This window comes from Hyaena hyaena, unplaced genomic scaffold (assembly GCF_003009895.1).
Source record: "Hyaena hyaena isolate Hyena2069 unplaced genomic scaffold, ASM300989v1 scaffold_315, whole genome shotgun sequence".
NCBI classification, from domain to species: Eukaryota; Metazoa; Chordata; class Mammalia; order Carnivora; family Hyaenidae; genus Hyaena; species Hyaena hyaena.
In genome coordinates, this window is record NW_024080948.1 from 709,744 (window position 1) to 722,635 (window position 12,892).

Here is a 12,892-nt window from a genome sequence, read left to right on the forward strand (position 1 = left end):
GGAACTAGAGGGTATCATGCTAAGCAAAATTAGTCTGTCAGAGAAAGACAAATATCATATGACTTCACTCATATGAGGACTTTAAGACACAAAACAGATGAACACATGGGAAGGGAAGCAAAAATAATATAAAAACAGGGAGAGGGACAAAAACATAAAGAGACTCTTAAATACGGAGAACAAACACTTGTGGGAGAGGGGATGGGCTAAATGGGTAAGTGGTATTATAGAATCTACTCTTGAAGTCATTGTTGGACTATATACTAACTAACCTGGATGTAAATTTTAAAAAACTAACAAAAAAGAAAAATATATCTCCCAAATGATTCTTTTTTTTCTTCCTTAATTTATTGTCAAATTGGTTTACATATAACACCCAGTGCTCATCCCAACAAGTGCCCCCTCCATGCCCATTACTCCCCTTCCCCTCTCCCCCACTCCCCTCAGCCCTCAGTTTGTTCTCACCATTCAAGAGTCTCTCAAGGTTTGCCTTCCTCCCTCTCCCCAACTATTTTCCCCCTTCTTCTCCCGCATCATCCTCTGTTAGCTTCCTCCTAATCCTCCTATACGTGCAAACATATGGTATTTGTCCTTCTCTGCCTGTGATTGCTCATTTTGTAAAAGATATTGAGACATAACATAGATACAATAAAATTCACCCATTAACATTTTTTAATGTTCATTTATTTTTGAGAGAGAGACAGAGCGTGAGCAGGGGAGGGGCAGAGAGAGAGGGAGACACAGAATGTGAAGCAGGCTCCAGGGTCTGAGCTGTCAGCACAGCTGGATGCGGGGCTCGAACTCATGAACTGTGAAATCCTGGCTTAAGCTAAAGTTGGGTGCTTAATTGACCAAGCCATCCAGGCTCCCCTAAAATTCACCCATTTGGAGTATACAGCTTGGTTGTTTTGGTATATTCACAGAGTTGTACAATCATCACCACAGTCTGATTTTAGAACATTTTTATCATTCCAAAAATAAATCCTGTACTTTTTAGCAGCCATTTCCTATTCTCTAACCCTGCCAACTACCTTGCCCTTGGACGACCACTAATCTGCTTTCTGTCTCTGCAGGTTTGCCTATTATGGACATTTCAAATAAATGGAATTATATACACTATGTGGTCTTTTGTGTTTGGCTTATTTTACTTAGTATGTTTTCAAGGTTCATCTATGTTCATCTATGTAGCATGTATTAATGCTTTTTTTTTTTTTTTTTTTTTACCCGATAGCCCATTGGATAGACATACCAGATTTTGTTTATCCATTCATAAGAAACAAAATGGATATTTGCCTTGTTTCCACTTTTTGGGTATTATGAATAATAACTATGAAAAAGCCGTGAACATTCACGTACAAATTTTTGTATGGATATATGTTTCATTTCTCTTGGATATTAGCGAGTAGTTTAATTTTTGGTTCATATGGTAATTCTATGTTTAACATTTTGAGGAACTGCCAAACTGTTTTTCCAAAGAGTCTGCAGCATTTTACATTCCCACCAGCAATATATGAGGGTTCTGATTTCTCCACTTCCTTGCCAATGCTTGTTATCATCTGCCTTTTATTATAGCCACCCTTATGGGTGGGAAGTAATATTTCATTGTGGCTTTGACTTGTATGTATTTCCCTAGTAACTGATGTTGTCGAGCATCTTTTTACATGCTTATTGGCCATTTGTGTCTCTTTTAACTTTGAATAATCTCTTTACCCAACCTGGGGCTCAAATTTACAATCCCAAAATCAAGAGTCGCGTGTTCTACCAGCTGAGGCAGCCAGGCCCCCCATCCTTTGCCCATTTTTAATTGGGCCATTTATCTTCCATTAGTGAGTTATAAGAGTTATTCATAAATCTGGCCATGTGTAGCAACATGGATGGACCTTGAGGGTGTTATGCTGAGTGAAATAAGTCAGGCAGAGAAGGACAAATACCATATGTTTGCACGTATAGGAGGATTAGGAGGAACTTAACGGAGGACCAAGGGGGAGAAGAAGGGGAGAAATGGTGGGGGAANCAAACCATGAGAGACTCTTGAATGCTGACAAAAACTGAGAACCGATGGATGTAGGGGGGAGGGGGGATGGGCATGGAGGAGGGCACTTGTGGGGATGAGCACTGGGTGTTATGTGGAAACTAATTTGACAATAAACTATTTGGAAAAAATATATATATATAAATAAAAATAGCATGTAAAAAAAAAAAGAGTTATTCATATATTCTGAATAAAAGTCCCTAATCAGATATATGACTTGCAGATATTTTCTTCCATTCTGTGAGTTGTCTTTTTATTTCTTGATAGTTCCCTCTGGAGCACAAGTTTTTAATTTTATGAAATCCAATTTATTTATTTCTTCTTTTGTTGCCTGTGCTTTTGGTATCTAAAAAACCATTGCCTAAATCAAGGTCATGAAGATTTACTCCTATATTTTCTTCTAGATGTCTTACAGATTTAATTCTAATATTTAGGTTTATGACCCATGCAAACTCATGTTTAAGAACCACTAGTTTGGGTTTACCTAAAATGGTTTTTCCCAGCAAACCATGAGAGACTCTTGAATGCTGAGAACAAACTGAGGGCTGATGGGGATGGGGGTGAGGGGAAGGGGGGTGATGGGCATGGGGGAGGGAACTTGTTGGGATAAGCACTGGGTGTTATATGTAAACCAACTTGACAGTAAACTATTTAAGAAAAATAAATTTAAAAAATGATTTTTCCCAAAGACAATCTTCACCCTAAGAACTTTTAAGTCATCTGTACGATGATGTAAACCATAATAAAATAGCTGGCTAATATATATCAAGCACATGGCATGTACTAACCATTCTACATTACATAATCTTGTTCAATTTTCATGAGGTTTGTGTTATAATCACTTCACTTTTCATGATGTAATACACTTCACTCTATAATGCTGTAATATGTATATCCCCTCCTTTTATGTCAAAGAGTATACCAACACTTGTATCTTTAGGAAGGAAGGTTACGTAGACTAAATAGATTCATTTGTGTTAAAAGTATGGCACAGTGCTTGACAGAACAGGGCTCAAAGGATGAGACTGCCTCCTTCTATTCCTTTCTAATTGCCTCTCCCACTGAAGACTTACTCTTCCCATTGGTCAAGAAAGCTATCAGCTCCAGGGCTGATTTTTGTATTCTAGCATCCTGCTCCCCCTTTTCCTTCTCTCATTATGATTTGTGATTTTACTTTTGTGTTACTCTTAAGACTATTACATCTCTTCAACGACTCTCCATGTTCCTAAAAGGCAGGAGGTGCAATTTTGTCACTGCAATATTCCCCCAACACCCTGTATAAAGCCTGGGAATATAGTGATCTTTCAAAAATACATACTTGACTGAGGCACCTGGGTGGCTCAGTCAGTTAAGAGACTGACTCTTGATTTCAGCTCAGACCATGATCTCATGGTTTGTGAGCTGGAGCTCTGCATTGGGCTCCATGCTGTCAGTGTGAAGACTGCTTGAGATTCTCTTTCTGTCTCAGCCCTTCCCCCGATCTCTCTCTCTCTCCTGCCGCCTCGAAATAAACATTTAAGATATATATATGCACGCGCGCGCACACACACACACACACACACATACACACACACACCTGACTACATCACTTTCTGGTCTAAAATCCTCCAATGGCACATGGATTACCCTTTGAATAAATTCCCAAATTCCCAACCATGGCAAACAAGTCCGTACCTGATTGGTCACTATCTACTCTCTACCCACACCTTCTACTACTCTCTCCACTCCAAACATACTTGTTTTCTTTCTCAAACACATTTTGCTCTTCCTGATTCAGAGTCTGTTTCCTCCACTTGTCAGCTCTGATTAGTTTCTCATCCTTTATGTGTCAGCTCAAATGTCACCTCTTCCCAGAGACTTCCCTGACTGCCCTGTCCAGTCCTACCACCACACTTCCACCAAGTTATTCTTGATTATACCAGCTGTTTCATCTTATCCACAGACCTGAAATTTCCTTACATATTTAATATTAATTATTGTAGCTAACATTTAAGCATTCGAATTAGCACTTTTCATACATTAATTAGTGAAGTACTGTGCTACTTAATGATTATCTATGAGCTCTCCAAAGTCCAAAACTCTGCTTTGTAGAGCTTGCTGACTTCCTTGTGTAAATACTCTCAGTGGGAGGGATTTCAAGCTACCATTCTGATGCCACTGAACAGCAGTCTAGGAATTGATGGGCAATAGCATACCATTATACAATACTTGCCATAGTGATATAGTAGTGATAAATAACCTCAAGAGCACAGATGAAACAAAAATGTAGTAAAATAATTAGGAAGTTACAAGTTTGGGGTATTTATTACCTTGTTTTAATATAAATTACTTAATTGTAAGTTTACATAATTTTAATTTTTGGTAATGCCTGTCTTTAAAAGCGACGAGCAAAATATCTAAGCATTCTTCAATCGTTTCTGGCAAGCCCATAAGGACCAGCGGGCTAACAAGCAGCGTTATTTTCCAGATGAGGGGCCTGATGGACAGAAAGATTAAGCAATTTGTTCAAGGCCGCAGAGAAAACAAGTCTGGCTACTACTCCAAAACGTATTCTCGGAACCCAATACAATGCCTGGCATATAGTTGGTGTTCAATAAACAATTGTAGAACACACAAATGAGAACATAGTTAATATTGTTTTAAAATCTTTAAAGGGAAGCATCCTAACACTTAAAACTTACACAGAAAAGTGAAATTAACAACTCTTCAAAACTTGCTCACTATTCTTTTTTTTTTTTTTTAATGTTTTATTTATTTCTAGGAGAGAGAGAGAGACAGCGTGAGCAGGGGACGGTCAGAGAGAGGGAGTCACAGACTGAAACAGGCTCCAGGCTCTGAGAGGGAGTCACAGACTGAAACAGGCTCCAGGCTCTGAGCTGGCAGTCAGCACAGAGCCCGACGCGGGGCTCGAACCCATGAACCGCGAGATCATGACCTAAGCGAAAGTCGGACGCTTACCCGACTAAGCCACCCAGGCGCCCCAAAACTTGCTCATTATTCTCGGAAGATACTACTTCACTTGCCTACTTTGAAGCACCGCGCGCTTTTACAAGGTACCTGCAATCTTAGGAGACGTCGCCCAACCCTTTGCTACGAGCTTGAGAAGCCCCGCTCTACGTAGTCCCGCCCCTGTCTCGCCGCAAGGCTTCCTGGGAGTGGTAGTCCCTAGTCTGGGGGCTCCGGCGTCAGCAGCAATGCGCGCTTGACCGCGGAACTACAGAGGGTGGCGCACAGGTCGCGAGGCTTTTCCGCCTCGCGTTTCCCTCCCCGCCTGCGCGCCCGCCCCAGCTATCATGGCGGCTCCCTTGGCTTTGGTGCTGGTAGTGGCCGTGACCGTGCGGGCGGCCTTGTTCCGCTCCAGTCTGGCCGAATTCATTTCCGAACGGGTGGAGGTGGTGTCTCCACTGAGCTCTTGGAAGAGAGGTGAGGCCACTGGCTGGAGTAGGTGGCCAGGCCCCGCCTGTGCTCTCCTGGCCTCAGTGAATGGGAGGCGGGGGCAGTGGCCTCAAGCACAAGATTCTGAGGGGAACTAACCCGCTCTGGAGCCCTCGGGGAGGGTGGGAGGGCGGAGCCTGAGGGCGGGGCTGCCGAGGGGAGGGGGCTAGGGACTGTGGGGAGAGGTTTGGACCCTAAGGGCTGACTCACCTGAGGTGTAGGGAGCTGAGGGGGTGTGTCCCCCTCAGGACCTGAGGAGAGGGGCGTGGTCTGAGGAAAGATAGGTATTGAGAAAAGGGCGTGCTGGGTGGAGTGGGATTTGCAGAGGGGATTGGGTTTTGGTGAGGGGTCGTAGGTGGTGTTACCTGGGACATGGGATGGTATGTGAGGGGTTCCCCGAGTGAGGCCACCTATCTTGCCTAAGCGAGTAAAGTGTGTGACTGTGCTTAGACGCCAGTTTTCGGTCCGGGACCTGTAGTATAGCATTTCCTACTGTTTCTTAAGTTCTTCATCCAGCAAGCACTATTTTATACCAGTGCCTACAATGAGACAGAATTTGTGTTGTAGGATCCACAGGCTAGGGGGAGGGACAGATAGAATCCTTTTTGAAAAATGTTCTTCCTCTGTACATCCAATTCCTTTCTTGGAGTTTCAACCCTGAAGAAAGTGTCCTCTCCTTTTCCAGTTTCCTTAGGATGTGGGCTGTGAGCTGTTGAAGGATGTAGAATTTGGAAAGGGAGATTAGAGAAAGAACTCATGGTAGTGGAAGGTAAACAGGATCAAGAAAATGTTGAAGGGTGCAAGTGTATGAAGTGGAGGAGAAATGGGGTAGGGGTTAGGTTAGGGCCAGAATTTAAAGACTTAAAAAAGACTTTTTTACTGAAGTACGGTGTACATACAATGCACATATATTAAGTGTTGAGCTCAGTGAATTTTTACAGACTGTCTACTCATGTAGCCAGCATCCGTAGCCAGCACCCAGATCAAGAAACAAAACATTACAGGTGTAACAACACCCCAGAAGTTCTTTTTGTGTCCTTGAACTTTAAATGTTCATTTAAAGTTTTGATGTTATCCCATAGACACTCTGGAATGGGGAATGGCATAATGAATGGTTGTTTTATGTATAATTCAAGCTTAAGTTTCTAAAAAGCTTACTATATATGAAAGATTATGGTAGGCCTCTCTTATCCCCTAGTTATTCTGTGTTTTAGATGGTGTTACTTCCCTCACTTTACAGATGAAGAAACCAAAATTTAGAGAAGTAATTTGCCCATGTTTCCCAGTTGACAAATGGTAATAAAGATAGTAATAATTCTTATGTGTGATGATGAGAGCTTACACTTGATAATCCTTGCATATAATATTTGCATATATTTTTGTTGAACAAACTTAATTGTTTGGGTTGAAGTCACTTGGTTCCTGCTTTCTTCAGGTTACCAGAAGCCCCAAGGCAGTATTAGGCCCTCCTTCCTTTGTTCTCTTATCACTTTATACATACCTTTATTAAGAGCACTTCTCGCTTTTTATTATAATCATTTGCTTATATCTGGTTTCTCCATTGTACTGTGAGTTCCTTTAAGGCCAGAACTGTTTTATTCATTCCTGAATCCTTTGTGCCTGGCATGGAGTAGTTGCATCGTTACTGTTAAATAAATATTGAAGAAAAGAAAACATAGGATCTGGTTACTATAGGAAGGGCAGGGTGAAGGATCCAAAGATGAGGAGATATAGTAGTTTGAGTCTTTTTTTTTTTTTTTTTTTTTTTGCCTCTGCTGCATATGATCTCCAACATCATTTTCTCATCTGTAAAACAGGAAGTTATAACACGTACCCCATTAAATGAGATAATCCATGTTTAAGGTCTTAGCACAATAATGAAAGCCAAAACAGCTAATTCTAAGATTTTGAATCTAAATAATTGGGAGAACAGTTGTGATATTGTCTGAAATAGGTGAATTAGAAAGGACAGCAATAAGTGTTTGTGTATGTACAGGTTGATAGTATGATATTTAGAGGTTTAGGTCTGGAGCTTGGGGCCGGTGTCAGAGCTAGAGAGAGATTTGCAAATCACCTATCTGAATCTGATGGGGTCAGGATAACTATTTGTCCTTTTTTAAGTAGGGATGGTACATCTGTATCATTTGTCTCGAGGGTATATGTTAAGATGGGATATTTTAAAACGCAACTGATTGTATTTAACTCTAAAAGGCAGACATTTAAAAATATTGAAGTAGGATCCCTTCTAGTTTCACATGACATTCATTCATTCATTAGGTCCATGTAAGTTTTTTGAGTGACCAGTTGTTTGGGTGAAGGGCTGTGAATCCAAATAGATTTTGATTGGCTATAATCATAGAGTGATTTTTAGTGGGAATAAATGAGAAGTTTGTAAACTTGAAGGAGATGATCCTTGTCTTCAAGTATCTGAAGGGTTTTAACTTGGCATGTCATCAATTTTTTCATGTGCAGATGACAGAATCCCAACTCAGACTGCTCAGGTTATAATGAGAAATGAACTTACTGGCCTACATAACAGAACAATTCAAGGCAGATCCTGACCTCAAACCTAGCTAATCCAGAGACTCAGTGATGTCATCAGGACTAATTCTTTCCCCTTCTTGGCCTTGACTGCATTCAGGAGGGCTCTTCTTGGGTATTGGCAAGATTGGCCCCTAATGGCCTCTGATGTTTTATATCCTCACAGTGTTAGGTCCAGTGGAAGGAAGGTGACTGTTCTTCAACAGATATAATGAAAGCCTTGGAACTGAGTCACATGGAACTTATTTGGGTAATATGCCAATTCTTAAGCCAATTACTGTGGTCAGCCTAAGTCACGTATCCATATATACCTGGCTGGCTCAGTTGGTGTAGCATGTGACTCTGGATCTTGGGATTGTGGGTTTGTGCTCCATTTTGGGTATAGAGCTTACTTAATAAAACCTTAAAAATTATATATATATAAATAAAAATACATATATATATATATGTCTTTGGAGAGGAGACAACCTCCCAAACTATGGAAGAGGGGGCATACTATAGGAAAACCAGAGTGTCATTACTAGAAGAGGGGCAACTTGATGCTGGGCAGGCGAAAATAATGGATATCCATTATAATAGGAAAGACTACTTTACTACGTCATTCACTTCTACAGACCCATCAGTTTATTTGGTAGTCCAACTAAAATTTATATAAATTTCTTGCTTGATAAAATGCAAGCATATGCTTCTCAGTCCAATAAAAATAATAACTAACACTGACATCATGCTTTCTATAATGACAGGCGTTGTTCTAAGCATTTTAGATATGTTTAAGAACTAATTTAATCACCACAGTGGCCCTGAGATGTAAATGGCCCTATATGTAAAGACCCCATTTTATAGATGAGAAAATGGAAGCAGGAAAGCACAGAGAGATTAAGTCACAAACATAATGTTTCATGTGAATAGCTGGGAATCTGTAGACATTGCTGTTCCACCAGAGTTTATTCTATATCATCTTGCATAGGAATTTGTCAGAAATAATTTTGTAACTTTTTTTTAAATCATATATTGGTCTTTCCTTAGCCTTTGCTCTAATGATTAGGAGTCAGTGTGGGCTTAGCTTCTTGAGTTTAGGGTAGAGTCCAAGCTGTAAGTGCTTATATAGAAACCCACCTCCAATGCAGCTCTGAGAGTCAGGGTCAGGAAGAACACTTCTGTTAGCACTGCTTTAAAAAAACCAAAACTTTAATTGTTAAACAAAATGGGGAATTAGTAAGCCACACACAACAATGTATGGCACAGTGAATTATTATAAGCAAAACACATTTTTTTTTATTAAAAATTTTTTTTTAACATTTATTTATTATTGAGAAACAGAGACAGAGCATGAGCATCGGAGGCACAGAGAGAGGGAGACACAGAATCTGAAGCAGGCTCCAGGTTCTAAGCTGTCAGCACAGAGCTCAATGCTGGGCTCGAACCCACAAGTGGTGAGATCATGACCTGAGCTGAAGTCAAACACTCAACCGAGCCACCCAGCAAAACACATCCTAAGCAAAACACATTTGCCCCTAAGCAAAACACATTTGTAACCATCATCCAAATCAAGAGGGAGAACTTTGCCACTTACTTCAGAAGCCCTTTTGTATGCCCCATCTCGGACACTGCCCCCTCAACCCCTTCATTAAATAACCATTATATTGACTTTTATAGTCATGACATCTTTTTTTAAATTTTATTTATTTTGAAAGAGACCAAAACCGTGCGAGTCAGGGAGGGGCAAAGATAGAGGGAAATAGAGAATCTGCACTGTTTCGAGCCCAGCATGGGGCTTGAACTCATGAACCATGAGATCATGACCTGAGGTGAAATCAAGAGTTGGATGCTTAACCATCTGAGCCATCCAGGCGCCCCTATAGTTATGACATTTTTATATCCTTTTTGTTTTATTGCTCAAATGAGTGTCCCTAGTCACTTAGATTAGTCTTGCCCTTAAACGTTTTTATATGCGTTTTAAGTCTCCCTTAAGCTTTAAGGTCCCCATCCATCCCATCCTTTTCTTTTCTTTCTTTTTTTTTTTTAATATTTTTATTTATTTCTAGGAGAGAGAGAGAGAGACAGCGTGAGCAGGGGAGGGTCAGAGAGAGAGGGATTCACAGACTGAAACAGGCTCCAGGCTCTGAGCTGGCTGTCAGCACAGAGCCCGACGCGGGGCTCGAACCTACGAACTGCGAGATCATGACCTAAGCTAAAGTCGGACGCTTAACCGACTAAGCCACCCAGTCGCCCCCATCCCATCCTTTTCTTATCTGTTTAAGAATCCACACCATTTGACCTCTGGCATTTCCTATAGTTTGAATTTTAGTGATTATATATTCATGGTACAGTTTAACACATTCTCATATCCTCTGTGTTTCCTGCAAACTGGCAGCTAGATCCAAAGACTAGATACCACTACTTTTTTTGTTTTTTAGCTTTTTACTGGAAATAATTTTATTTTATTGTATTTTTAAATGTTTTATTTATTTCTAGGAGAGAGAGAGAGACAGCGTGAGCAGGGGAGGGTCAGAGAGAGAGGGAGTCACAGACTGAAACACGCTCCAGGCTCTGAGCTGGCAGTCAGCACAGAGCCCGACGCGGGGCTCGAACACATGAACTGCGAGATCATGACCTAAGCGAAAGTCGGACGCTTAACCGACTAAGCCACCCAGGCGCCCCTACTTGAAATAATTTTAGATTCATAAAACATTTGCAAAGATAGTACAGAGAGATCCCGTTATACCCTTCATCAAGCTTCCCTTCGTATTTACATCCTACATAATTATGGTACAGTGGTCAGAACTAAGACAATAACATCCATATAAATACCATTGAACAAACTGTAGTTGCTTAGAGTTTACTGTTTTTCCCACTGTTCTTTTTCTGTTCCAGCATCTAATTCAGGATCCCATATTGAATTTAGTTGTGTGTTCTCATTCTTTTTCTGTTGGTGAGTGTTTCCCAGCTTTTCCTTGTCTTTTATAACCGTGACACTTTTGAAACATACTAGTCAGGCATTTTGTACAATGTCCCCCAACTTGGGTTTGTCTAATGTGTCTCTAGTTAGATTGAGATCATGGATTTTGGGGAAGAATCCCACAGAAGTGATGTGATCCTCTCAATGTTTGGATCAGGCTACGTCATATTGAAATGGCTTATTACTTGTGATGTTAACCTTAATCCCTTGGTTATAATAGTATCTGCCTGGTTTCTCCACCGTTAAGTTACTGTTTTCCCTTTTTAATTTATAAACATTTGGGGGATATATATATAGGGGCTCTGTATATATCTTGTTTCTTTGTAAAGTTTTTACCCACTACTTTTTGACTTCCAGGTTGATGATCTTGCCTGCAGCAGTCATTACTATGGTGTTCCAGTGGTGACTTTTCTCTTGCCCTCATTCCTTCTTCATTATGAATTGGAATTCTTCTATAAGGAAGAGTTGTCCCTTCTTCCTTCTTTATTTATTTAATATCTAATATGGCCTCATAGGTATTTATTTTATTCTCTGGATTATAATCCATATTATCTTTATTTTGATGCTCCAATTATTCCATCTTTGGCCATTGCGACCTCCCTCAGGTTGACTCCTTTGTCCTTTTGACATACTTTCCTCACTGTTTTGTTTGTTTGTTTTGTTTTGTTTTTTTATTACTTCATTACTTTCTGGAACCACAAGATTCTTTCATCTTACCATATTTTTTTTCCTTGGTCCAGTCCTGGAATTCACCACTTCTCAAAAGAGCCCTGGTATCTTTTATTGGAGAATGTTATTTAGAAAGCAAGATCTGGATGCTAGGTGTGTTCATTGCTATGGGAATGACACTGCCTCTTGGGCCTTCTGGGCTAGAAATGTAAGGATACTACTTCTTTTGAACAAGCTTAACACATGCCCTTCTTGTTATGGGAAGCTTAAAGACAATGTTTTGTTTGTCTTTTTTTTTTTTAACATTTATTTATTTTTGAGACAAAGAGAGAGACGGAGACAGCATGAGTGGGGGAGGGGCAGAGAGAGAGAGAGAGGGAGACACAGAATGTGAGGCAGGCTTCAGGCTCTGAGCTATCAGCACAGAGCTTGACACGGGGCTCAAACTCACAAACCCCAAGATCATGACCTGAGGTGAAGTCAGAAGCTTAACCGACTGAGCCAGCCAGGCTCCCCAGATAATGTTTGTCTTATGCGGCATAATATGTTTTTATTATCACGCATAAGAAAAGCATATAAAGGTAGCTAAATAAGAATTATTACTTCATGAGATTTATCAGTTAAGAGTTGAGACACTTTATTGGGGCACCTGGCTAGCTCAGTTGGTACAGCATTGTCTCTCTTGATCTTGGGGTTGTAAGTTCAAATCCCACATTGGGTGTAAACATTACTTAAAAATAAAATCTTAAAAAAAAAAAAAGTTGAAGCACTATTTAAAAAAACCTTATATTTTAGAATAGTTGGCAATAATTAGCTTTTATGGTCAACTATTCTTAGATAATAATCCCATGAAGCAGAAATTTTAGTCAATTTCTCTGGTGTACTTTTCACAGGTGTTATTTTAGGGGGTACTCTAGGAAAAATAATGGCTTAAAGCTATGGGCTCTTTATATTGTTGTTGTTTTGAGTATTTGGGTTTTTTCCTCAAACAGGCATTTTATGAAACCTATTTTAAAATGTTCCCAGCAAAATATTATTGGAGCATAGTTATATTTGTTAGAATTTGGGGCCCTGGTTATTCTTTTATACATGGAGTAAATTCACCATTATATTCCAGAGGATTTTGTTACTCTGTAATTCACATGTTCCCAAACATACTGCAGACTATGCCAAAGTTTTCTTTTTTTTTTTTTTTTTTTTTTACAAATAGTTTATTGTCAAATTAGTTTCTACATAACACTCAGTGCTCATCCCCA

At 40.1% G+C, this 12,892-nt stretch overlaps 1 protein-coding gene across 2 annotated transcripts in view; it reads left to right on the forward strand.

Moving 5' to 3' along the window:
- The first annotated feature begins 5,290 nt into the window (after positions 1–5,290).
- Positions 5,291–12,892, forward strand: part of PIGU (phosphatidylinositol glycan anchor biosynthesis class U) — an 84,138-nt gene continuing 76,536 nt past the window's right edge. For both annotated transcript variants that reach the window (XM_039248717.1, XM_039248718.1), the window contains exon 1: positions 5,291–5,455. In XM_039248717.1, coding sequence (XP_039104648.1) covers positions 5,326–5,455 — 130 coding nt within the window. In that variant the 5' untranslated portion in view covers positions 5,291–5,325. The remainder of the gene's footprint in view (positions 5,456–12,892) is intronic.